The following is a 27900-nucleotide window of genomic DNA, read 5'->3' as shown; positions in this document are numbered from 1 at the left end:
TCGTTCTAGCATTTATTTGCATATTTCTGTTAGGGAACGCCGACTCTGTGAAGTGCGCGTGTGCAATAACTCAATTCACCCTTGCACTCCTAAACAACGCAATTTTTAAAAACTTTGGCAAAGGCTAAAGTTTACAAAACGCAGTCCACTCTCTTTGTTACATATTCTTGGAAACAGAAAACTGTATGGAGATCAAATGTTTCATCGATGAGCAAATTTGCAGAATGTCAACCGGATGCGTCACATTTAAACATCTGGTGAAATATCTGGCTCATTGTTCTATTTCTGTGTATAATCTCTGTACCCACGCTACAACATGACCTACAGCGTTGGTAGTTCCGTTGTGCGTAGCGGGTGGGACAACGCTCGTGCACTGCATTGTTGTGGGGGGAAGAGCTCGAGCTTGCGGTTTCGGAACGGTTCCAGGCAATAGGGAGGAAGCCAATTCAGGTCCATGAGCAAATACTTTTATGCGCATGATAGAACCCAATCTAGTATTTACCAAGACGCAGAGGGCTTCCAACTGCATTCTTCTCCTTTATTACTGAAAAAGCCTAAACATCTCCCGTTGGATGAGAACATTGTATACGGAATTACAGCCATTGAGCAGGCCACATCGCCATTGCTTTCAAAGGCTGTTGACGAGCTTCTATCTACAACCAGCAAAGCTGTTTCTAGTTCTGAGGTATGTGCTTTTTTTGTTTATTTTCCCCGATGCATTATATCATGGATTATGAAGAGCATAGTCGGTCAGTAACTGGTTAATTCTGCGTGTCTTGTAAGGAGCACAATACATGTTTAAAGGGCTCCGTTGCCTGATTTAGTTTGACGCCATTTGCTAACGTTAGGTTGTTAGCTAACTGTAACTAGCATTAGTAGCTACAGTAATGTATTGTTAGCTACTAGCCCACACTGGCTTCCTCTGTTTGCGCTATTCGTTGGTATAGCTGTTCTCTTTCTTCAGCCAGCTGCTAGTTTGCTAGAAGCAACCATGACATCCCCGAACGGACCAAATGGTAAATGAAATGGTGCGATTTATCATGGTGCAGTTTATAGTTTGGTGGGTGGGGGGCTCAGTTGGCTGCCACTCCTAGGCGCTACAAAGTTAACACCATTTTAAAAGGCTAAATTAAACCCTTCCCTTGCTTTACGCAGACTGTGTGTGAACAATTTGTCCTCTGGCATAGCAAACGTTATTGATTAGACATTTAGATTGTCTCTAGCAACCCAAAACATTTCCTGTGTTGTAATGTTTAGGTCCTGTGTTATTTACTGAGGGATCTTGCAGTCTCATATTGAATGATCCATATGAATAACCAGACAGATATATATATATATATATTACACACACACAGTACCAGTCAAAAGTTTGGACACCTACTCATTCAAGGGTTTTTCTTGAGTTTTACTATTTTCTACATAGTAGAATAATAGTGAATACATCAAAACTATGAAATAGCACATATGGAATCATGTAGTAACCAAAAAAATATGTTTTATTTGAGATTCTTCAAAGTAGCCACCCTTTGCCTTTGACAGCTTTGCACACTCTTGGCATTCTCTCAACCAGGTTCACCTGGAATGCTTTTCCAACAGTCTAGAAAGAGTTCCCACATATGCTGAGCACTTGATGGCTGCTTTTCCTTCACTCTGTGGTCCAACTCATCCCAAACCATTTCAATTGGGTTGAGGTCGGGTGATTGTGGAGGCCAGGTCATCTGATGCAGCACTCCATCACTCTCCTTCTTGGTCAAATATCCCTTACACAGTGTGTGTTGGGTCATTGTCCTGTTGAAAAACAAATTATAGTCCCACTAAGCACAAACCAGATGGGATGGCGTATTGCTGCAGAATGCTGTGGTAGCCATGCTGGTTAAGTGTGCCTTGAATTCTAAATACATCACTGACAGTGTCACCAGCAAAGCAGCCCCTCACCATCATACCTCCTCCTCCATGCTTCACGGTGGGAACCACACATACAGAGATCATCCGTTCACCTACTCTGCGTCTCACAAAGACACAGCGGTTGGAACCAAAAATCTCAAATTTGGACTCATTAGACATAAGGACAGATTTCCACCGGTTTAATGTCCGTTGCTCGTGTTTCTTGGCCCAAGCAAGTCTCTTCTTCTTATTGGTGTCCTTTAGTAGTGGTTTCTTTGCAGCAATTCGACCATGAAGGCCTGATTCACGCAGTCTCCTCTGAACAGTTGATGTTGAGATGTGTCTCTTACTTGAACTCTGTGAAGCAATTTTTGAGGCTGGTAACTCTAATGAACTTATCCTCTGCAGCAGAGGTAAGTCTGGGTCTTCCATTCCTGTGGCGGTCCTCATGAGAGCCGGTTTCATCATAGCGCTTGAGGGTTTTTGCGACTGCACTTGAAGAAACGTTCAAATTTCTTAATGTTCTGTATCGACTGACCTTCACGTCTTAAAGTAATGATCGACCTTTGTTTCTCTTTGCTTATTTGAGCTGTTCTTGCCATAATATGGACTTGGTCTTTTACCAAATAGGGCTATCTTCTGTATACCCCCCCCCCCCCACACACACACACACACACACACCTTGTCACAACACAACTGATTGGCTCAAACGCATTAAGAAGGAAAGATAATCCACAAATTAACTTTTAAGAAGGCACACCTGTTAATTGAAATGGATTCCAGGTGACTACCTCATGAAGCTTGTTGAGAGAATGCCAAGAGTGTGCAAAGCTGTCATCAAGGCATATGGTGGCTATTTTGAAGAATCTCAAATGTAAAATATGTTCTGATTTGTTTAACACTTTTTTGGTTACTACATGATTCCATATGTGTTTTTTCATAGTTTTGATGTCTTCACTATTATTCAACAATGTAAAAAAAATAGTAAAAATAAAGAAAAACCCTTGAATGAGTAGGTGTGTACAAACTTTGGACTGGTAGTGTATATGTGTGTATATATGTATCCATCCAACCAACCACTCTAAAGCGGAACACATTCTCCATACATACCCATGCAGAGATGTTTCTTGTTCACACTTTTAATTCAACTCTTATCTTGTCAGCAGCTGCCTGCACTGCAGCGGTGGTGATAACGTTAGCAGTTATCTCATACTTTTGCTGTCATGGGAAACCTGAATTTCTTTTGAACACAAGCCATGCCTTTTCCCTCTAATATCCCCTTGTCCCTCATGCTTTTTAGTGACACACTTTTATATTCATATGTCTTAGCAGATGCACCACTCTCCCAGTCCACATTTCCACTCATGATTATACATTATAGTTCCAAATGTAAACAAATTAAAATTCAACAATGCTATTGAAATGTAAATCCTCAAACTGATATCACACATTGTCGATCAACAGATAGGCCAACTTCCAGCTATCTATTCAAATACCTAAACCAGTTGATGCTTGTTTACATTGTCCTGGTGTTTGTCTCCGCTACCACACTCTTAGGAGGTAAAACCAGTCAAAAAGAAACTATTTGTTTACACAATTTTTTTTACTTAATGACATTGTGTTGTGTTGGTAATCTGTCTGCTTCTGTTGTCTTCCCCATGCTTGTTTACTTTATCGTGTTGTGATATAGACTCATCTATGTACCTGCTTCTCTTCTCCTTGCAGCTGTTCAGGTGTCGAGGATGAGGAAGAAGACTCGGCACCACAGGGTCCCCGTGCCCCAGCGGCCGCCCTCCCCCATCCGGCCGTCCCCCAACAAACAGACTCTGACCTACGCCCAGGCCCAGCGCATGGTGGACATGGAGATTGACGGCCGGGTGCACCGGATCAGCATCTACGACAAGCTGGATGTGATCTCGGATGATGACCCTACGGCCCAGGAGATTATGGAGTGCACCAGCAATAAGGAGAACATGGAGAAGCCTCAGCAGACGCTGATGCGCTCCGTCCGGTTAAAAAACAGCCAGGAGAAGAGGAGTGCAGCTGCGGTCGCACAGAACCACACAACACATGGATCTACAGCAGCACAGGCAGCACCAGCACAGACACTTCCAGAGGCCAAGATCCGGACTGTGGAGTATAACCTTCCAGCTGTCCCCGGGAGGCCCCCAGTGTATTTTAAGTATGTGGAGAAGACGTCGGAGGAGCTGGATGAGGAAGTGGAGTATGATATGGATGAGGAGGACTACGCTTGGCTGGAAGTAGTTAACGATAAGAGGAGAAGTGAAGGTGTCAGTCAGGTAGGCCGTTTCTTTATAAATTACGCCTTTTCAGAATTACAAAACTTCATGGTGAGGCTGCTCCCCCGTAGCCTGGGTGCCAGTCAATTCTTTTTGACATGGGGTTTTGTACTGTGTATTTAAATACTGTATTCTCGACGGCTTATTCTAATATTTCTACTACTGTGCATTGCATTTTAGTTACACTCTTTATACGCCACATATTTATTTATAAACTGGATTCTTGACATAGCTCGCTCTGATACACTCCGTGTACAAAACATTAGGAACACCTGTTCTTTCCATGACTGACCATGTGAATCCAGGTGAAAGCTATGATCCCTAATTGATGTCTCCTGTTAATTCCACTTCAAATCAGTGCAGATGAAGGGGAGGAGACAGGTTAAAGAAGGATTTTTAAGCCTTGAGACAATTGAGACATGGGTTGTGTATGTGTGCCATTCAGAGGGTGAATGGGCAAGACAAAAGATTTAAGTGCCTTTGAACAGGGTATTGAAGTAGGTGCCAGGCGCACCGGTTTGAGTGTGACAAGAACTGCAATGCTGCTGGGTTTTTCACGATCAACAGTTTCCCGTGTGTATCAAGAATGGTCCACCATCGAAAGGACATCCAGCCAATTTGACACAACTGTGGGAAACATCCCTGTGGAACGCTTTCGACACCTTGTAGAGTCCATGCCCCAACGAATTGAGGCTGTTCTGAGGGCAAAAGGGGGTGCAACTCAATATTAGAAAGGGGTTCCTAATGTTTTGTACAAACAGCGTATAGCTACTGCTAAGTATACATTTACTAAGAATGATATCTTGTGTAAATTTCATCTGGTGTATATACGCATAGAGTGCATTTGGATTACTGTTACAGTGGTATTTGGGTTGTTAATTGGATTAATTCTGGCATTTCTTGATTTCTTGTTTTTTATTTTATTTATTTATACATTTTTGATTATTTGTGAACTTTTACATTATACTGCATTGTTAGAAGCTAGTTACATAAGCTTTTTGCTGCACCCGCTATAACATCTGATAAACTGTGTACGCGACTAATAAACATGGATTTGATTTCAGTCTGTTTCGACTCTTTTGCCAACTAGACAAGAGAGCAGAAACAGACTGACACTCAGGCTAGCTCCCCCCTCCCCCAAAGAAACAAACAAATGGGGATCACAGGTTAAGAAAACAATACAACACAACAATGGTCAACAATGTATAATACTACAATAAATGTGCAAATGTTTACTGTTCTCCCTCCCTCCACCAGGTGTCCCACAACGTGTTTGAGTTCCTGGTGGACCGCTTTGAGAAGGAGACCCAGATGGAGAAGGAGAGCCAGGGCCAGGACAAGCTCACCATAGACGAGGACGCTGTCTGCTGCATTTGCATGGATGGAGACGGCCAGGACAGCAACGTCATCCTCTTCTGTGACATGTGCAACCTGGCCGTGCACCAAGAGTGTTACGGTGTCCCTTACATCCCAGAGGGACAGTGGCTGTGCCGGCACTGCCTCCAGTCACCCACCCAGCCCGCAGGCTGCATACTGTGTCCTAACAAAGGCGGAGCAGTGAAAAAGACTGACGATGACCGCTGGGGTCATGTGGTGTGCGCTCTGTGGGTGCCGGAGGTAGGGTTTTCCAACACGGTCTTCATCGAGCCCATCGACGGAGTCAGCAACATTCCGTCCGCCCGCTGGAAGCTCACCTGCTACCTCTGTAAGGAGAAGGGGGTGGGGGCCTGTATCCAGTGTCACAAGGCTAACTGCTACACCGCCTTCCACGTCAGCTGTGCTCAGAAAGCCGGACTCTTTATGAAGATGGAACCCATCAAGGAGGTAACAGAGACGGGCGAACCAACGTTTTCAGTGAAGAAGACTGCTTACTGCGGGGCTCACACCCCCAACAGCTCGGTCAAGAGACCCCTCACCATCTACGAGGACGCCAAACCCCAAAATGGATTGTGTTCCCCTCTGAAAGGGGAGAACACGAGGGGCGCCAATGCACTTGCGAAAGGGAGGAAGAGGAAGAGCAAGAAGGTGGAGCCAGAGGAAGAATTCTCACCCGTGTCTGTGCCTAGCTTTCCTCCCCAAAGGTAGATTCACTCACCTATTCATCTAAGCATAATTTTCATAATTTGCAGATGACCAGACGTATCAGTAAATGTACAATACACCATACAGTGCTGTGAAAAATATTAGCCCCCTTTCTGATTTTCTCTATTTTCATATTATGGACACTGAATGCTATTAGATTTTCAACCAAAACCTAATATTATATTTAACAAATAACACAAAATGTTGATAATTATTAAATTGATTTAAATAACAAAATTATGCAACACCCAATGGCCCTGTGTGAAAAAATAATTGCCCTCTTACACTCAATAACTGTTTGTGCCACCTTTAGCTGCAATGACTGCAATCAAACACTTCCTGTAGCTGTTGATATTAATATTAGATTTTGGTTGAAGATCTGATAAAATTCAGTGTAAAAAATATGCAAAAACAGAGAATCAGAAAGGGGGGCAAACTCGCTATTGGCAGGGCTCCCCGCTTGTACCATCAAACCCCTGCAATTTATCCAGAACGCAGCAGCCCGCCTGGTTTTCAACCTTCCTAAGTTCTCTCATGTCACCCCGCTCCTCCGCACACTCCACTGGCTTCTAGTTGAAGCTCACTGCAAGACATTGGTGCTTACCTACGGAACAGCAAGAGGAACTGCCCCTCCCTACCTTCAGGCTATGCTCCAACCCTAGACCCTAACCCGAGCACTCTGTCCTGCCAACTCAGGTCTCTTGGCCCTCCCCCCCCAATGGGAGGGCAGCTCCCGCTCAGCCCAGTCCAAGCTCTTCTCTGTCCTGGCACCCCAATGGTGGAACCAGCTTCCCCCTGAAGCTAGGACAGCAGAGTCCGTGCCCATCTTCTGAAAACATCTGAAACCCTACCTCTTCAAACAGTATCTTATATAATCCCCCAAAAAAAAAAAAAAAAAAAAAATGGTAAGGGCTCCACAAATGGTAAGCATTTCACTCGTATTCGTGAATAAAAATAGAGTTAGAAGTAAAGTATGAACACATTTATAGAAAAATAAATGCTGCAGTAGCTGTTTTAAAAGTGTTTCTGTTGTTGTTTCATAGCTGGTAGCTAATCACACAAAGAACTGCTAGCGAAGACACATTGGCTACTAGTCAGATTCTCTATCTCACAGGCACACTGGACTCAAGCGGTGTCCTCATTGCCATGGTAACCTCCCACCCTTAAAGGGACAGCTGAACATTCTCATCTGTGATATTTTGGTTAAAAGTCTCCGGTCACAAATAATGAAATAACATTGAGCAATATACCACATCACTTCTTACTAGTAATACATTTATTGTTTTAGAAACATTACAAAGCATGCTCATCCGTCTTTTGGTGTAATTATGCAAAATAAATCTGGTAAGAAAAACCCTTGAGTGGCTGGTGGACCAAAAAATTTGTTTCAGGCCCTGTTCACGGCACTGTATAGAAAAAGAGAAGGTCAGGACTTAAAGTGAAAAAACATGTGTTATTCAATTTGACATGGACATTTTCCTTACTTCAATAAGCAACATTTAAAAATCGTTACTATCTTCTCCATCTGTTCCCAGGTTAAACACCATCCTCAACCGGGTGTCTATGCAGAAGAAGAAAGCGTTTGTGGAGCTGGCTCTAAACTACTGGACTCTAAAGAGACAGGCGAGGAACGGACTACCCCTCATCAGACGACTACAGTCCAGCCAACAGTCCCACCAGAAGACCCATGCAGCACAGTCGGTCAGTCAGACGGTCATGCACTCTTGTCCCCCTGTTTCTGACACAATTCTCGACCCCTGGCTTGTACACTCCATTCTCTCTCACACTCCTATCATTATAACATACCACTCTCCTTATTACCGTAGCAATGTCAACAGGCCAAAACTGCCCAGAGGCATGCCATTGTTTGTATAAATGAGAGCTCCACTGCTCTCCTTGTTGGATTACAATTCCATTGTTTTCTAACCCTAATGTTGGTGATATTGTTTTTTAACTGTACATGTCTGCGACGTTTTCTAAATCCTGATGTGTGTTATTCCCACCACAGAAGGAGAGTGAGGAGGAGAGCCGGGCTCTGAAGGAGCAGCTCAAGGAGTGGCATCGTCTAAGACATGACCTGGAGAGAGCCAGGCTATTGCTGGAGCTCATACGCAAGAGGGAGAAACTCAAGAGAGAAGAGGTAGGTTAGATAACTGTAGCTGTCCCTGTAAGCCAACAATACATTCATATACAGTACCAGTCAAAAGTTTGGACACCTACTCATTCAAGGGTTTGTCTTTATTTGTACTATTTTCTACATTGTAGAATAATAGTGAAGACATCAAAACTATGAAATAACACATATGGAATCATGTAGTAACCAAAACAGTGTTAAACCAATCAAAATATATTTTAGATTCTTCAAAGTAGCCACCCTTTGCCTTGATGACAACTTTGCACACTCTTGGAATTCTCTCAACCAGCTTCATGAGGAATGCTTTTCCAACAGTCTTGAAGGAGTTCCCACATATGCTGAGCACTTGTGGCTGCTTTTCCTTCACTCTGCGGTCCAACTCATCCCAAACCATCTCAATTGGGTTGAGGTCGGGTGAATGTGGAGGCCAGGTCATCTACTGCATCACTCTCCTTCGTCAAATAGCCCTTACACAGCCTAGAGGAGTGTTTTGGGTCATTGTCCTGTTGAAAAACAAATTATAGGCCCACTATGCGCAAACCAGATGGGATGGCGTATCGCTGCAGAATGCTGTGGTAGCCATGCTGGTTAAGTGTGCCTTGAATTCTAAATAAATCACTGACAGTGTCACCAGCAAAGCACGCCCACACCATCACACCTCCTCCTCCATGCTTCATGGTGGGAACCACACATGCGGAGATCATCCGTTCACCTACTCTGCGTCTCACAAAGACACGGCGGTTGGAACCAAAAATCAAAAATGTGGCTCATTGGACCAAAGGAGATTTCCACCAATCTAATGTCCATTGCTCGTGTTTCTTGGCCCAAGCAAGTCTCTTCTTCTTATTGGTGTCCTTTGGTAGTGGTTTCTTTGCAGAAATTCGACCATGAAGGCCAGATTCACGCAGTCTCCTCTGAACAGTTGATGTTGAGATGTGTCTGTTACTTGAACTCTGTGAAGCATTTATTTGGGCTGCAATCTGAGGTGCAGTTAACTCTAATGAACATATCCTCTGCAGCAGAGATAACTCTGGGTCTTCCTTTCCTGTGGCGGTCCTCATGAGAGCCAGTTTCATCATAGCGATTGATGGTTTTTGCGACTGCACTTGAAGAAACTTTAAAAGTTCTTGAAATGTTCCGTATTGACTGACCTTCATGTCTTAAAGTAATGATGGACTGTCGTTTCTCTTTGCTTATTTGAGCTGTTCTTGCCATAATATGGACTTGGTATTTTACCAAATAGGGCAATCTTCTGTACACCACCCCTACCTTGTCACAACTGACTGGCTCAAAGAAATTCCACAAATTAACTTTTAAGAAGGCACACCTGTTAATTGAAATGCATTACAGGTGACTACCTCATGAAGCTGGTGGAGAGAATGCCAAGAGTGTGCAAAGCTGTCATCAAGGCAAAGGGTGGCTACTTTGAAGAATCTCAAATATAAAATTTGTTTGGTTACTACATGATTCCATATGTGTTATTTCATAGTTCCGATGTCTTCACTATTATCCTACAATATAGAAAATAGTAAAAATAAAGAAAAACCCTTAAATGAGTAGGACTGTCCAAACTTTTGACTGGTACTGTAGCTCACAAGCCAACTATAAGACAATTAGTAGCATAGTATAAATTGGAGCTGCAGCCCCCCCCTCTCTGTCTCTGTCTCTCTCCCTCCATGGTTCAGCAGCCATATACAGTACATGATGATGCTAATGGTCCCCTGTGTGTCCTCAGATGAAGCTGCAGCAGAGCCTGTTGGAGGTCCAGTTGACTCCCTTTAGTATCCTGCTCAGGTCTGTGCTGGAACAGCTACAGGAGAGAGACCAGGCAAAGATCTTTGCCCAGCCTGTCGACATCAAAGAGGTAAGGCTTACTTACCTTACCATGGCTAGGAGAGCAGCTCTAACAATAACATGTACATACGGCCTGAGATGATGGAGAGTTGATATATCCTTGCTGACGTGACTTGTGTGGTGCACAGCGAGGGAGAGGCGCTGGTCTGGACAAGAGTCCGTTTGAAAATGTAATATTCGGCCAGAAATGGATCAAGCTTTTATTGGTTCTCATGTTTATTTCCTCCCTGGAGAGTTTAAACCTCTTGTTGTTTTGAATTTAAAAATCCAACAGTTACAATGGAAGAGGGCGGCGCTCGGGGGGGGCTGTGTGTGGCAGTACATGTGGGTGTTTGAGGAAGAAAGACAGAGGTGAACCAAGCAGTAAAAAGCACAGTCGCCTTCATTATCAACTTCATTAACCTGAACATCAAACAGCCTCTCCAGACTCTGAAGTCAGAAGTCTAGTGTCAGCAAGACTAGAGTTGAGATGCTGCTTATACCCTTTCACGTTATTCTTTTTTTAACTTTCATGATTTAATTTTGTTTTCTATACTAGATTTATATCTAAATTCTTCATTCTCCTCCTAGCATAGCATCTGGCCTATCTCATTTGGGCTGATTTTAAAATCTTCAAAATTAATTTCCAGAAATATCAGACTGGGGATTTTACATCTACATCTCAATGCCCTGTAGGCGCCGACTATCAGATGTTTTTATCTCTGTCTATCATTAAACCTGTAGGTGCCTGACTACCTTGACCACATCAAGAACCCCATGGACTTCTCCACTATGAGGAAACGCATTGACGACCAGGCCTACAGCAACCTGGACGACTTTGAGTCCGACTTCAACCTCATCATCTTCAACTGTATGAAGTACAACAGTAAGGATACCTTCTTCCACCGGGCGGCCGCCCGTCTCCGAGACCAGGGTGGGGCTTTGATCAGGAAGACGCGGAGGGATGTGGAGCGAATTGGCTTCGAGAAGGACAGCGGGATGCACCTGCCCGAACCGCCCAAGATTGAAGCACCTCCGCCGTTTTCCTGGGAGGATGGTAAAGAGAGACGGAGAGGGCCGTAGAAGTGTTTGTAGAAATATAATGGATAAATGAGTCAATATAGAATACTGGAACGGACAGCAGTGTTTGCACAGATCCAAATTAATAAAACATATTCCTGGTCTAAGAAGCACTTTCAATTGACTCGCTCCTTTGAGCATTTTTGTCTAGGAGTTTGCTTAATCTGGATCCTCAATATAATTATACTTACCTAGGCTACTTATTGTTTAGTTAACATCAAGCAAATGTCTCCCAATGACAGTGTTATCTTGTTGTCCTTTCCCAGTGGACCGGGTATTGGTCCCATCCAACCGGCAACACATGCCTCTGGAGGAGCAGCTGAAAGAGCTGCTGGAGAAACTGGACCTGACGTTCTCCATGAAGTCCAGCCCGTCACGTTCCAAACGCCTCAAACTGCTCAAGAAGAGCATCAACGACGTCCGCTGCGAGATGAGCCTGAGCCTGAGGAGGGCCTCCCACCACTCCCATTCTCACTCCTCTTCCTCCCACTGGTCCTCCCATCCAGAAAGGAGTAAAGTTGGGGAGGCAGAGGGGGTGAAGACCGATGGACAGAGCCCTGATAACGAGGGTAGGTTTTTTCAAGTTGTTACTTTATCTGCATTGGAGAACCCAATATTATTATTATTATTATTATAATAATAATAATAATAATAATAATAATAATAATAATAATAATACATTTAATTTGTATAGCGCTTTTCATTACGTAGTTATATCAAAGCTCTATGGAGGAAAAAAAATTAGATTATATACAATAAAAATGTACAACATATATTTAGAATCAAGGCAGGTAAAATAGCAATAGTGGGCTAGGTGCTAAATACATTTTAGATTGGCACTAGGACTGTTAAAAAGAAAGTCTGTAGAAGTGGGTCAGTATCATGAGAATTTCTATCTCTAATTCAACCTAAGCTTGAATCATTACCAGGGGTTGTAAGGCTCTGGTTTTAATCATAAATGATTCAAGGTCCACAACCAGCAAGAATGATCTGTATTTTTAATCATGGAGAGCTCTGGCGCCAAAAAATACATAAACAGCCTTTATACCCCCTGACACACAAAGGCACTTTGCTCCGCCCACCTTTAAACAGCTCCTCAGTCCCCTTCACCCTGGAATGCTTTCTCAGCAGTTTCTAACTCCTCCCCCTCTGTTAGTGGGTTGACCCTACATTATAACTCTAACACCGTTCACACATTTATACTGTATTTGGGGTGAAATCCTTTAGTCATTATTCTTAAAATACAAATTAATCTATCAATCCACCCCTTTGACTAAATGTTTTCACATTCAGGATAAATGTATTTTACAAGCATGATTAATCTCAGAGATTACGTCAGAACTAATAAACATTTCATCCAATGGCGGTCTTTCAGGGTCAAAATCCTCGTCATCCTCCAAGCCTGGAGGATCGTTTTTCACATTCCCCTGGTCAGAGTCCGGAGTCGGTCCATCTCTCATCATTGTTGAGATACTGCATTTCACCAACGCCTTACTCACCAATCCTCGGACACAGGGAACAAGACAACAACCACATAATACAAGAATACCCATACAAACACTGACTGCCCCTAAGATGGTGGCTGCTATGGTTTTCCATTTACCAAACATTTCATCAAACCACCCTATCCACGATGTACTAACTTCTGAGTTCTCAGTTCGTTCTTCACTTAGTGCAGTTAATTCTGCAAGAGCTCGGGTGACTGTCCCATCCAGTGTGGTGTTGTTAGGGATAAATGTGCAACAATGGCTTATCATTCTATAGACATTGGCCCTTTCTGCCTGATCTAGAGCCAACCTCTTTTACTAAGTCATGAGTGGGATGGCGGATAATTACTCGGAGATCCCCTTTACTGCATCTCTAGTCAGGTCTAATACACAGGTAAACATTTCCTTTGGCACTGGGGCGGTCAACATTGTCGGTCGCCCAATGGAGCATGCATAATAATTGGTCTCCCCAAGGCCCTACCAGTGTACTTCATCCACTTTAACCAGAGATTTTCATCCGGGACTCCCTCTACTTCCCCTTGGTTCCATTCTTGGAGGAGAAAATATTTTATCGTGGACGGGTTAGTTGAATTGACTCCGTCATCCTTTGACTGATTTACTCGGTCAATCGCTATTAATGGATTAATGACAGGACCTGGGCCCTCCATCTCTTTCGACTCCACCAAATGTAATCGTAGACAGGTATTGCGTCTGTATTTGTCCGTGCAAGCCCAGTAAGTTCTTTTCATGTCCTCTTTAGTGACCTTTACTATTGTTACTACCATCTCCGTGGGGATGTCGTTATACCTTCTTATCCTCCATCGGGACGTCCAGCCCCCCCCTGTCTCATATCTCCATCCCCCAGTATGTCTAAACATCTGAGCCCAGGAACAATCCGCAGAGGGAGCTGAACATAAATACAATGGGATTCTATAATCCCACGTTGCTACGTCTCTAACCCTTATTCTGAATCCGACAGTCTGCCCTTCTCTGACTCCCATTTTGTAGGCCACTCGTCCTTGACGGTCAGGATGTCGGGTCACTTCTCTTCTCTTTTACTTCTTAACAATGGTAAGGGCATAGCGTAATTGGTGGTGGATCTTGACATATCAAGACCATTGCCGAGACTATGATGCAGCTCAAGTTACCCCTATTCCCAAAAACCGCCAACCCTCTCCTGTCCTCAGTCTTTCTGCTTGGTATCACCCCATACTCACACCCTGAGAACACACTACAGTGATGATAGGTCGGGGTAGGAGATCTTCATTAACAGAGGTGATTCCCCAGACCCTATTGGTCCAGTTCTTCTCTCTAACTCTGCGTGTGTTCAGTGGTGCTTGTATGTGTTCTTACCTTTTTGCAGTGGGTAACGTGGACCCAGGTTGCTCTTTTTGCTATTCTAATGGCAAAGGCAGTGACCAATATCACCTGATAGGGCCCTTCCCAACAGGCCTGCTTCCAGTCTTTCTTCTTTAGGGACTGGATGCTCACCAGTCACCTGGTTAGATAGAGTGGGACACCTTCTCCTTTAGTTCACCTGTGGGGCACAAAACCTCTGACATACCGCTCACATCAGTATTCTCTTTCTAGACTGTATCTAAAAAATTTTTAAAAAAGTATTTTGTCCTCTCCTTCGTATATTATTTAATCCTACCATTAGCCTCTTCCCCCCTCTTGACACACAGTTCTGCTCATGTGTCAATATTACCACCTACCTAAACAATCACTTAGGTAATATTGGTAATTTATCATCCAATTGCCATCCCTTATTTATTTTTGAGACTGTCCCTTGCTTCTTTATTGCTCCTCCCACTTCCTTTGTATTTTATGGTGGCTAAATTCGACTTTCATCCAGTTCAGAATCAATAGTAATCCAATCAATCAATCTCTTATCTTGTAAAAACACTCATGTTTAGTTCAAACTCTTTTCTACCCCGGCTCTCCCGGGCTTGACCTGAAGACTGATGGTTGGACATGACAGGTCCATACTTAAATATTTAAAACCTAACACAAACCCCCCTTCATGCTGTAATCAATCAAGAAGATAGCAAAGGAGAGACCGGTATTAGCCTGAACTCTGCTCAACCCTGGTGCCGCTCCCTTCACAATGTTTGAAGGGAGACAAAAGACAGCCATGGATTGAAGGAAGAGCAAGCACTTCGACCCTAGGTCACCTAAGTCTTCTGCCTAGCAACAAAGAATAAAAACTCTATGTTCGTGATTAACCCAGTTATATCTAATAGCCCACCAAAAAAACTCCCTTATCACCATCTTTAAATCACGACCAATGTCATATATCCCTCTTTACTCTCTACCATTTGGGTAAAATCCCTGTTATATGTAGGAAAAGCTAAGACTGTTTAGGAAGTGAGCAACTTTTTCCTCTTCATAAATTGTTCTTCCTCCTCAGAGTTCCAAATGATTTTACCATGGGCTGCCATTGCCTTCCCATAGATAAGATCACTTAATTTACCAGTATGCAGTACATAAGGAGTACCCAAGCTTTACGGCAGTCTATCATTCCCAAAAAGCTCATCATTCTTCATCTATTTCTGGACAGCTAGTCCCTATCTTAAATTATCCTATCCAGCTTCCTATTACTACTATCTTCCTGATCTTATTACTAAATCAATGAACTAGGCAATAGCTGTTTCGCATTACATTGTGCCTTCCTCTGATTACTGCAGCTCATTGCATTAATTTAGTTTCAAATACAGGCGTAATAGCGAGCGCTATTATACACAGGCGTAATAGCGAGCGCACACACAGGTGCGTAATACTCTCCTAACACACAAGGAGGAAGCTATGAAAATAGCGTACCGACACGGGTAGCGCAAACATGACACGAACAATTACACACAACACTAAACTAACAACAAGGAAACTAAATAGGGTGCTAAATGAGACATAACACAAAACAGGTGTGACTAACAGACAAAACCAAACAAACAAGAAACATAGAGCGGTGGCAGCTAGAACTCCGGAGACGACGACCGGCGAAACCTGCCCGAACAAGGAGGAGGAGCCGCCTCGGCCGAAACCGTGACAATTGTTCACGTAACGAAACCCAATTATCGTTTTAGAATTCACCAATTATTTTCATACACCACTGGTGTTACCCAACCTATACAATAAAGTAATAACCATTAGACTTCGTCAAAGAAATGCTTTTCATTCAACTATTAAAACTTCTGCTCGATCTAGTCAAGCAAGTACAACCCTTTTACCCGGGAACTAGAATCATAAATTATTTTCCTTTGTCCTCAACTTAAATAATTTTCACAGCTATATCGCCATTTCAGTTCGCTATTCAATTTCTTTAACTGTTCTCTCTGATTAGGCCCTAATTATTAAAACAAATACTTGCTATCGTTGATAAGCATACATTTAATTATATTCCTATCATTTAAACTATGTACTGTCTCTCACCCCTACTTCCCCCCCTTCTCCTTCCTACACAACGGGGGAGGCGCGGGGGCCTGTAACATATTTACATAGCTTTAGAAGTATTCTAGAAAAGTCTATCTAATTCAACTTCTCACATTTCTCAATCCACGTAGTAATCTAGGTCCATAGCCCCAATGCGAAAGCTTTACCCACTGTCCCTACCTGGGTTCGAACCAGGGACCCTCCACATACATTGCCAGTCACTCCACACAATCTGCGATTCTCTTAAAGCAACTACTTCCAGTTCATAGAGCAAGTGACGTCACCAATTGAAAACCGCACTAGCTCTCACCTCATTCAGCAACACACCTAACCAAATACTCAGTAGTATCCGGTTACCACCCATACCAGCCGTTGAATTCACTCATACACACAGATTTCACCTCATGCCATTGAAATGCCCAACAAAACATAATAGTTCAATGGAACCCTCTATTTGCTCTCTACTATTTATACATTACTTCTATAACCACATTAGTTATGGTCCGATTACCCATTAAACCTTATCACATGATCAAACAACGGCACAACCTTAAACTCATATGGGGCGGCAGGCAGCTTAGTGACTAAGAGCGCCACGCCAGTAACCGAGAGGTCGCCGGTTCCAATCCCCAAGCCGACCAGGCGAAAAATCTGTCGATGTGCCCCTGAGCAAGGCACTCAACCCCAATCGCTCCCATAAGTCGCTCTGGACCAGAGCGTCCGCCAAATGACTGTAAATGTAAATATTCTCTACTTTCTCACCCATGACGTACGTCTACGTTTGGGTGAGAAAGTTCATACGTATATATCGTTAGAAATGTATAGGTACCTCTCAAATAATCGCTTCGTGGTGTTTTCAGCCAATTCTTAATCGACACAAATCATTTCTTCAAACATTTTATCTGTGGAACCAAAAAATACACTGCCCTTTCCTTTATCCCTGCAGTCGCGATGGTTATGACCTGTTCTGTTACAGTATTTACACGGGGCCTTACACTCCCTGGCCAAATGTCCCTCTTTGTTACAGTTAAAGCACTTCCTCTTATCTCCTCCCCTATTCTGCCTCCCTAATTTATTACAGCTCTCTAATCTCTTCAACTCTCTGTTTTTAAATTCTGTAGCTTTTTTCAACTCTTTCTCTCTATCCAGTTCTTCTCTTAGCCTGCCTATCGATGTGCCCTTGAGCAAGGCACCCAACCCTAATTGCTCCTGTAAGTTCTTTCTGTAAAACTTCCCGCTCTTTCTTACCTTTATTAGCCTTCCCATCTTTCAACATTCCGGCTTGGCCGTCATATGGTGGGGGAGGGGCAGGCACCAGTCCTAATTTTCTCCTACACATGACAACGTTATCATCTGGGCTTTCTTTCCAAGCCTGCTCTACTAAAACTGGATATAACCTTTCTGCCCTCTGCTCTGGGGGAGGCACTGAAACCTCAATTTTTACTTCATTTTCTCTCTGCATAACTATTTTTTTTATTTTCTGTCCTTCCTCTCTTCTTCGAGCTTCCAAAAGCCATACTCTCGCTGTCTCTAGCCCCTCCCCTCGCTGTTTCTTAAAATCCGTTCCACAGTTTACATGCATCTGCCTAATCATAACCTCTAACTTCTCCACATCGAGATGCCCAATAAATCCATACCTCTTCTCCCAAATGGATCCATAAAACATATTTCTTCGATCCCTCCCTAACATATATCTTTCATCCCCCGTTAATTCTCGGACCTCTTTAGAATATTTATTCCCCATGGTAGCAAAATAAGAAATCCCCCCCCCTTTAGTAATAATTCAATCAATAATTATTTCCTTTGGGACTTATTAATAGTGGGACTTTTGAAAAATGTTATGATCTGCTTTTGTAATCAACCATTTAAATTATTCAATCCGTAACCCAGAGTTTTTTAAGACCCCAGTTTTAAACGGATGGGACAACAATTTTTTTCTCACGCGACTTATTTTAGTCCCTTCCTTGAAACAATTATGACGTATTTCGATGGATCATTAGGTCTCACATTTATACAACCTTATACGATTTTTTGCTAACACTATCCGTAACCTAGAGGTCGTAACTGCTCCAGTTTTATGAAATAGACAGAGTTAGAGCAAATCCCCAGCTGTTTATGACTCTCGACTTGTTTAATGTATCTATCTCACACGACGATAATTATCCCCCTTCCTGTTTATATTGTAAAGACTGTATCTCGTACAATCTCAATATTAACTAGTTTATTTTGGTAATAGCTATTCACCTAGGGTCAATTTCGGACCCCCCTTCCTTCCTTTATAATTCTCTTATGAGATTTTCGTAACTATTCTCTGCCCTTCACAATAATTATTATTCTCATACAAGTTCAAATAATCTCACCTAAATCCATGAATAAAAATTACTGACCTTCTCCTTGCAGCAGTTGGGATTTAAATGCTTTTCAGATCTCGTTAACGTCTTTATCGTTCATAAGATTCATCACCGGCCTGTTTATAACCTTAACGTCGAAGGCCAGGTCTATTCTATACGGATGCTATCATCCGCCCGTGCACGGTTTCGGTGTCCTTAGAACGACAAAGACGTATTTTGAGCTCCGCTCGAAGGACCACTTGTCATGAGAATTTCTATCTCTAATTCAACCTAAGCTTGAATCATTACCAGGGGTTGTAAGGCTCTGGTTTTAATCATAAATGATTCAAGGTCCACAACTAGCAAGAATGATCTGTATTTTTAATCATGGAGAGCTCTGGCGCCAAAAAATTCATACACAGCCTTTATACCCCCTGACACACAAAGGCACTTTGCTCCGCCCACCTTTAAACAGCTCCTCAGTCCCCTTCACCCTGGAATGCTTTCTCAGCAGTTTCTAACTCCTCCCCCTCTGTTAGTGGGTTGACACTACATTATAACTCTAACACCGTTCACACATTTATACTGTATTTGGGGTGAAATCCTTTAGTCATTATTCTTAAAATACAAATTAATCTATCAGTCAGGGAGAGCATTCCATAGAGGCAAGGGAGCAGAAGGCTCGGTCCCCCATAGTTCGGAGACGTTTCTTGGGGACTTTTAAGTTGTAGGGAGTGGCTTGAGCGGAGAGTCCGAGGTGGCTTGCTGATGGAGATGAGGTCGTTGATGTAGGTGGGACTCAATCCATTCAAGGCTTTAAATACAAGCATGACGATTTTGAAGTTGATCCTGTAGTTAACCGGCAGCCAGTGGAGTTGGGCCAGAATCGGGGTGATTTGGTCTGACTTCTTGGTCCTGGTCAGGACCCTGGCAGCACTGCTCTGGATTACTTGGAGCCTCTGTAGTGATATCTATGGCTTCCGGCAGGGTGGCTCTCTCTTCAGCATGACCAAGTCAGACAGTAGCTAGGTTTCCATCCAATTTGTGACAGATTTTCAATGCGAATATTCAAAAATCTGCAGAAAGAAAATATTCAAATTTTCCACCAGTGTGTTTCCATCAAACTGACTTGTTGTGGGGGGAAATAAATGTGTGTGCTGATGTAGTGCACATAACAGGCACTTTTCATGTACCGAATAGAAATCGAAAGTTCAATGTGTTTCTATCGCATTTTAAAATCGACTGATGGTTTTGGTGCATGCTCTCTAAACAACAGTTCACTGATAGTGTACAGGTTAGGTTATATAATGAGCTATGGATAAGAGCAATATCATTTTTATTTGATAATTGGTAGCCAAACATCGATCATCATGTCACCAGCATTCAAATAAAACCCTCAATATTTGTTGGAAATTTGCATCAAGCTCATCAGCATCCAGCATCTGCCTATGCTTTTCCACATCGTAGTGGTAGGACAACGTAGCATATCAATCAATCAATCAATTTTATTTTATATAGCCCTTCTTACATCAGCTAATATCTCGAAGTGCTGTACAGAAACCCAGCCTAAAACCCCAAACAGCTAGTAATGCAGGTGTAGAAGCACGGTGGCTAGGAAAAACTCCCTAGAAAGGCGAAAACCTAGGAAGAAACCTAGAGAGGAACCAGGCTATGAGGGGTGGCCAGTCCTCTTCTGGCTGTGCCGGGTGAAGATTATAACAGAACCATGCCAAGATGTTCAAAAATGTTCATAAGTGACAAGCATGGTCAAATAATAATCAGGAATAAATCTCAGTTGGCTTTTCATAGCCGATCATTAAGAGTTGAAAACAGCAGGTCTGGGACAGGTAGGGGTTCCATAACCGCAGGCAGAACAGTTGAAACTGGAATAGCAGCAAGGCCAGGCGGACTGGGGACAGCAAGGAGTCACCACGGCCGGTAGTCCCGACGTATGGTCCTAGGTGCTCAGGTCTCTCAGTTGGCTTTTCATAGCCGATCATTAAGAGTTGAAAACAGCAGGTCTGGGACAGGTAGGGGTTTCGTAACCGCAGGCAGAACAGTTGAAACTGGAATAGCAGCAAGGCCAGGCGGACTGGGGACAGCAAGGTGTCATCATGCCCGGTAGTCCTGACGTATGGTCCTAGGGCTCAGGTTCTCAGAGAGAAAGAGAGAACGAGAGAATTAGAGAGAGCATACTTAAATTCACACAGGACACTGGATAAGACAGGAGAAGTACTCCAGGTATAACCAACTAACCCCAGCCCCCCGACACATAAACTACTGCAGCATAAATACTGGAGGCTGAGACAGGAGCGGTCCGGAGACACTGTGGCCCCATCCGAAGAAACCCCGGACAGGGCCAAACAGGAAGGATATAACCCCACCCACTCTGCCAAAGCACAGCCCCCGCACCACTAGAGGGATATCCTCAACCACCAACTTACAATCCTGAGACAAGGCCGAGTATAGCCCACAGAGGTCTCCACCACAGCACAAACCAAGGGGGGCGCCAACCCAGACAGGAAGATCACGTCAGTAACTCAACCCACTCAAGTGACGCACCCCTCCCAGGGACGGCATGAAAGAGCACCAGCAAGCCAGTGACTCAGCCCCTGCAACAGGGTTAGAGGCAGAGAACCCCAGTGGAGAGGGGAACCGGCCCGGCAGAGACAGCAAGGGCTGTTCGTTGCTCCAGAGCCTTTCCGTTCACCTTCACACTCCTGGGCCAGACTACACTCAATCATATGACCTACTGAAGAGATAAGTCTTCAGTAAAGACTTAAAGGTTGAGACCGAGTCTGCGTCTCTCACATGGGTAGGCAGACTGTTCCATAAAAATGGAGATCTATAGGAGAAAGCCCTGCCTCCCGCTGTTTGCTTAGAAATTCTAGGGACAATTAGGAGGCCTGCGTCTTGTGACCGTAGCGTACGTATTGGTATGTACGGCAGGACCAACTCGGAAAGATAGGTAGGAGCAAGCCCATGTAACGCTTTATAGGTTAACAGTAAAACCTTGAAATCAGCCCTTGCCTTAACAGGAAGCCAGTGTAGGGAAGCTAGCACTGGAGTAATATGATCAAATTTCTTGGTTCTAGTCAGGATTCTAGCAGCCGTATTTAGCACTAACTGAAGTTTATTTAGTGCTTTATCCGGGTAGCCGGAAAATAGAGCATTGCAGTAGTCTAACCTAGAAGTAACAAATGCATGGATAAATTTTTCTGCATCATTTTTGGACAGAAAATTTCTGATTTTTGCAATGTTACGTAGATGGAAAAAAGCTGTCCTTGAAACAGTCTTGATATGTTCGTCAAAAGAGAGATCAGGGTCAAGAGTAACGCCGAGGTCCTTCACAGTTTTATTTGAGACGACTTTACAACCATCAAGATGAATTGTCAGATTTAACAGAAGATATCTTTGTTTCTTGGGACCTAGAACAAGCATCTCTGTTTTGTCCGAGTTTAAAAGTAAAAAGTTTTCAGCCATCCACTTCCTTATGTCTGAAACACAGGCTTCTAGCGAGGGCAATTTTGGGGCTTCACCATGTTTCATTGAAATGTACAGCTGTGTGTCATCCGCATAGCAGTGAAAGTTAACATTATGTTTTCGAATAACATCCCCAAGAGGTAAAATATATAGTGAAAACAATAGTGGTCCTAAAACGGAACCTTGAGGAACACCGAAATGTACAGTTGATTTGTCGGAGGACAGACCATTCACAGAGACAAACTGATATCTTTCCGACAGGTAAGATCTAAACCAGGCCAGAACTTGTCCGTGTAGACCAATTTGGGTTTCCAGTCTCTCCAAAAGAATGTGGTGATCGATGGTGTCAAAGGCAGCACTAAGGTCTAGTAGCACGAGGACAGATGCAGAGCCTCGGTCTGACGCCATTAAAAGGTCATTTACCACCTTCACAAGTGCAGTCTCAGTGCTATGATGGGGTCTAAAACCAGACTGAAGCATTTCGTACACATTGTTTGTCTTCAGAAAGGCAGTGAGTTGCTGCGCAACAGCTTTTTCTAAAATTTTTGAGAGGAATGGAAGATTCGATATAGGCCGATAGTTTTTTATATTTTCCGGGTCAAGGTTTGGCTTTTTCAAGAGAGGCTTTATCACTGCCACTTTTAGTGAGTTTGGTACACATCCGGTGGATAGAGAGCTGTTTATTATGTTCAACATAGGAGGGCCAAGCACAGGAAGCAGCTCCTTCAGCAGTTTAGTAGGAATAGGATCCAGTATGCAGCTTGAAGGTTTAGAGGCCATGATTATTTTCATCATTGTGTCAAGAGATATAGTACTAAAACACTTAAGTGTCTCTCCCGATCCCAGGCCCTCGCAGAGTCTGTGCAGATCCAGGACAGCTAAGCCCTGGAGGAATACGCAGATTCAAAGAGGAGTCCGTAATTTGCTTTCTAATGGTCATGATCTTTTCCTCAAAGAAGTTCATGAATTTATTACTGCTGAAGTGAAAGCCATCCTCTCTTGGGGAATGCTGCTTTTAGTTAGCTTTGCAACAGTATCAAAAAGAAATTTTGGATTATTCTTATTTTCCTCGATTAAGTTGGAAAAGTAGGATGATCGAGCAGCAGTGAGGGCTCTTCGGTACTGCACGGTACTGTCTTTCCAAGCTAGTCGGAAGACTTCCAGTTTGGTGTGGCGCCATTTCCGTTCCAATTTCCTGGAAGCTTGCTTCAAAGCTCGGGTATTTTCTGTATACCAGGGAGCTAGTTTCTTATGACAAATGTTTTTCGTTTTTAGGGGTGCAACTGCATCTAGGGTATTGCGCAAGGTTAAATTGAGTTCCTCAGTTAAGTGGTTAACTGATTTTTGTCCTCTGACGTCCTTGGGTAGGCAGAAGGAGTCTGGAAGGGCATCAAGGAATTTTTGTGTTGTCTGAGAATTTATAGCACGACTTTTGATGCTCCTTGGTTGGGGTCTGAGCAGATTATTTGTTGCGATTGCAAACGTAATAAAATGGTGGTCCGATAGTCCAGGATTTTGTGGAAAAACATTAAGATCTACAACATTTATTCCATGGGACAAAACTAGGTCCAGAGTATGACTGTGGCAGTGAGTAGGTCCAGAGACATGTTGGACAAAACCCACTGAGTCGATGATGGCTCCGAAAGACTTTTGGAGTGGGTCTGTGGACTTCTCCATGTGAATATTAAAATCACCAAAAATTAGAATATGATCTGCTATGACTACAAGGTCTGATAGGAATTCAGGAAACTCAGAGAGGAACGCTGTATATGGCCCAGGAGGCCTGTAAACAGTAGCTATAAAAAGTGATTGAGTAGGCTGCATAGATTTCATGACTAGAAGCTCAAAAGATGAAAACGCCATTTTTTTTTTTTGTAAATTGAAATTTGCTATCGTAAATGTTAGCAACACCTCCGCCTTTGCGGGATGCACGGGGAATATGGTCACTAGTGTAACCAGGAGGTGAGGCCTCATTTAACACAGCAAATTCATCAGGCTTAAGCCATGTTTCAGTCAGGCCAATCACATCAAGATTATGATCAGTGATTAGTTCATTGACTATGACTGCCTTTGAAGTGAGGGATCTAACATTAAGTAACCCTATTTTGAGATGTGAGGTATCACGATCTCTTTCAATAATGGCAGGAATGGAGGAGGTCTTTATCCTAATAAGATTGCTAGGGTGAACACCGCCATGTTTAGTTTTGCCCAACCTAGGTCGAGGCACAGACACAGTCTCAATGGGTATGGCTGAGCTGACTACACTGACTATGCTATTGGCAGACTCCACTAAGCTGGCAGGTTGGCTAACAGCCTGCTGCCTGGCCTGCACCCTATTTCACTGTGGGGCTAGAGGAGTTAGAGCCCTATCTATGTTGGTAGATAAGAGGAGAGCACCCCTCCAGCTAGGATGGAGTCCGTCACTCCTCAGCAGGTCAGGCTTGGTCCTGTTTGTGGGTGAGTCCCAGAAAGAGGGCCAATTATCCACAAATGTTATCTTTTGGGAGGGGCAGAAAACAGTTTTCAACCAGCGATTGAGTGCTGAGACTCTGCTGTAGAGCTCGTCACTTCCCCTAACTGGGAGGGGGCCAGAGACAATTACTCGATGCCGACACATCTTTCTAGCTGATTTACAAGCTGAAGCTATGTTGCACTTGGTGACCTCTGACTGTTTCATCCTAACATCGTTGGTGCCGACGTGGATAACAATATCTCTATACTCTCTACACTCGCCAGTTTTAGCTTTAGCCAGCACCATCTTTAGATTAGCCTTAACGTCGGTAGCCCTGCCCCCTGGTAAACAGTGTATGATCGCTGGGTGATTCGTTTTAAGTCTAATACTGCGGGTAATGGAGTCGCCAATGACTAGGGTTTTCAATTTGTCAGAGCTAATGGTGGGAGCCTTCGGCGTCTCAGACCCCGTAACGGGAGGAGTAGAGACAAGAGAAGACTCAGACTCAGACTCCGACTCGCTACATAATGGGGAAAACCGGTTGAAGGTTTCTGTCGGCTGAATGAGCGACACCGGTTGAGCATTCCAACAGTATTTCCCTCCAGAAGCCATGAGAAAGTTGTCCGGCTGCGGGGACTGTGCGGGGGGATTTATACTAACGTTACTGTCTGTACTTACTGGTGGCACAGACGCTGTTTCTTCCTTTCCTACACTGAAATTACCCTTGCCTAACGATTGCGTCTGAAGCTGGGCTTGTAGCACAGCTATTCTCGCCGTAAGGCGATCGTTCTCCTGTATATTATGAGTACAGCGACTGCAATTAGAAGACATCATGTTAATGTTACTACTTAGCTTCGGCTGTTGAAGATGTTGACGAACCATGTCCAGATAAAGCGTCCGGAGTGAAAAAGTTGAATAAGGGAAAAAAGTTGCGATGGAAAAAAAGGAAAATAAAGTATATCATCGCGTGACTCCAAGTTTACTTCGACATAATGGTTTATTATAGAAATATTTGCCATAAAGGAGAGGGGTAGGCCCTGTCAAAGAGGTGGGGCTTTAGCAGGGACTGAGAGATGGTGATGGACTCAGTCACGGATGGCTGGAGGGAGTTCCAGAGCCTAGGAGCAACCCTGGAGCAGGCTTTGTCGCTGAAGCTCTGGAGTTTTCACCTGGGATGGCAAGGTGGCCTGCTGTGGTGTAACGGATTGCGCGTGTGGTTTGGTAGGGGAGAAGAAGGTCTGAGAGGTAAGAGGGGGCTGAGTGGTGAAGGGCTTTGTAGGTCAGAAGAAGGGTCTTGTAATTCATTTGTTGGGAGACAGGGAGCCAGTGGAGTTCATGGAGGACATGGGTGATGTGCTGCCAGGGCTTAGTGTGGGTGAGAAGTCGTGCTGTGTTTTGAACCATTTGGAGTTTATGGAAGGAGCTTGCGTTGATGCCGGAGAGTAGTTGAGTTGCAGTAGTCAACACTGGAGGAGATTTAATGTATGTATTTATGAGGGTTTCAGCGTCAGGACGGGAGAGGGAGGACCTGACTTTGGCCAAGCACTCAGATATCCCCAGTGACCTGGTGTCAGGCTGTCATGTGCTTCTCAGTCCTTTGTTTTATTGGTGGAAACTAGATTTAAACTCAAGCTAGATCAGGATTTAACTGTAACCTCTAACCCCAAGTAAGTCACGCCATCATACCATATAGTGTGCTTAGCCATGCTAACCTGCTACCACATAGTCTGGTGTTAATGCTAGGTCACATGATATGATAAGTGTCCCGTGTAGCTCAGTTGGTAGAGCATCGCGTTTGCAATGCCAGGGTTTTGGGTTCGTTTCCCACAGGGGACCAGTATGAAAAAATAAATTAAAAAAAGTATGAACTCAATAACTGTAAGTCGCTCTGGATAAGAGCGTCTGCTAAATGACTAAAATGTAAATGTCAATGATATCCCTTGCCTCTGGACATCCCTTTGCCTGGTTAATGAGTGTGCCTGCTGAAGTGGGATACTATTGTAGTGATACAGTATATCTGCATGGTAGCATGGCTTTCTCTTTAACATGGTCATGGTACAGTGGAGTTGATATGCTAAGAGCCTGAATTGATTCACAGTAAACCTACACTGACCTACACTTCTAGAATGCAAAATACTTTGCGTGCTGTGATTTAAATATTTTGCTGTCTCATTGGTTATTTAGCTATGCATTCTAGAAGGCAAGATAATTTGTATTGAAGTCTTGTAATTCTGCAAGGAATAAGTCTTCACCCTGAGGATGATGTGCTTTAGGAATGGTTCTGGTCATCTTTATTCAAGATGTACAGTACTTATTTTCATATTACATTGTGATCTATATAATGTTATGCTTTCTATGTGTTTTCTCACTGTATTCTCTCCTATTCTTCAACAGGGGACAAATCATTACCTCCCAAATTGGAACCCTCTGACTCCCTACCTCCTCTCCTGCACTTTGAGAGCAACTCAGAACCCCCTACCCTCAAACCCATCCACCCCAACCCCACCCTGGACAGCAAGACCCACGGACAGGTCAAATTTGACCAGGAGAAACCCAACAGTGCTTCCTCCACCACCCCCAAGACCCTTCTCAATGGCCACTCCGACTCCCAGAACCCCCTGCTTCTCTCAGAGGGGAACGTGAGTGTGGTGGCCACCTCCACCCTGGCCCAACCCTCGGGGATGACTGTCAACCGCCGCACTGCCGTGCTCTTCAGGAAGTCCAAGAACTCTAGCCCTGGGAAGAACCAGGGGTGCAGAGGAGGCGGCGAGGCCCAGACAGGGTGCCCTCAGCTGGGCACCAAGGCCTTCCTGTCGGTGATGATCCCCAGACTGGAGACCCTCCTCCACCCCAGGACCAGGAAGAGGAGCCACAGTCCCAGCGGGGGGGACAGCGAGGGGGGCGGAGACGGGGAAGACGAGTCCCCTGTCAAACGCATTGACACAGGTAAATAGGGTTCTTTTCACTTGTCAGAAAATAAAGTACTTATCTTAATGGGACTCTTTAATAGAGCATGAATAAGTAGAACATGATCTTCACAGACTTGTGAATTAAGAGATCAGGTTCCCCTTGTCCATGTAATCTTATTAATTATAATCTAAATTGCTAAACTGATCCTAGATCAGCACCCCTACTCTGAGACGCTTTAAGAAAAAAGGTCAAAATGTTGTAGGTCTATGCTATAGTTGGTTTATGTATAGTATACTTACTGTACTGCTCTGTGTTTCTGGCCTCAGGCCTGTCTAATGGTTTTGTGATGGAGGAGGTAATTGATGAAGAGAAGGAGCTAGGTGCCAGCAGGCCTCTAGAAACCAGGAGACGGTGTGCCTCAGAGTCCAGCATCTCATCTAGTGGTAGTCTGCTGGGCAGCACCAGGTAGGTACATGCATATACCTCACAGCAGACC

General features: G+C 43.9%; 1 protein-coding gene across 4 annotated transcripts in view; it reads left to right on the top strand.

Annotated features, from left to right (window-relative positions):
- Nucleotides 1-329: 329 nt before the first annotated feature.
- LOC121554839 (bromodomain-containing protein 1) overlaps nucleotides 330-27900 on the top strand; it is a 38817-nt gene continuing 11246 nt past the window's right edge. Inside the window, exons 1-10 of one of the 4 annotated variants that reach the window (XM_041868526.2) lie at nucleotides 330-685; nucleotides 3610-4184; nucleotides 5442-6265; nucleotides 7802-7967; nucleotides 8275-8406; nucleotides 10136-10264; nucleotides 10978-11290; nucleotides 11580-11882; nucleotides 26889-27440; nucleotides 27731-27869. In XM_041868526.2, coding sequence (XP_041724460.2) covers nucleotides 3627-4184; nucleotides 5442-6265; nucleotides 7802-7967; nucleotides 8275-8406; nucleotides 10136-10264; nucleotides 10978-11290; nucleotides 11580-11882; nucleotides 26889-27440; nucleotides 27731-27869 — 3116 coding nt within the window. In that variant the 5' untranslated portion in view covers nucleotides 330-685; nucleotides 3610-3626. The remainder of the gene's footprint in view (nucleotides 686-3609; nucleotides 4185-5441; nucleotides 6266-7801; nucleotides 7968-8274; nucleotides 8407-10135; nucleotides 10265-10977; nucleotides 11291-11579; nucleotides 11883-26888; nucleotides 27441-27730; nucleotides 27870-27900) is intronic. The other 3 variants (XM_041868525.2, XM_041868524.2, XM_041868523.2) reach the window with 3 other exon arrangements.

This window comes from Coregonus clupeaformis, chromosome 40 (genome assembly GCF_020615455.1).
Source record: "Coregonus clupeaformis isolate EN_2021a chromosome 40, ASM2061545v1, whole genome shotgun sequence".
Taxonomy (NCBI): domain Eukaryota; kingdom Metazoa; phylum Chordata; class Actinopteri; order Salmoniformes; family Salmonidae; genus Coregonus; species Coregonus clupeaformis.
The sequence above is the reverse complement of the archived record's forward strand: the minus strand, read 5'-3'. Positions and strand labels throughout refer to the sequence as shown.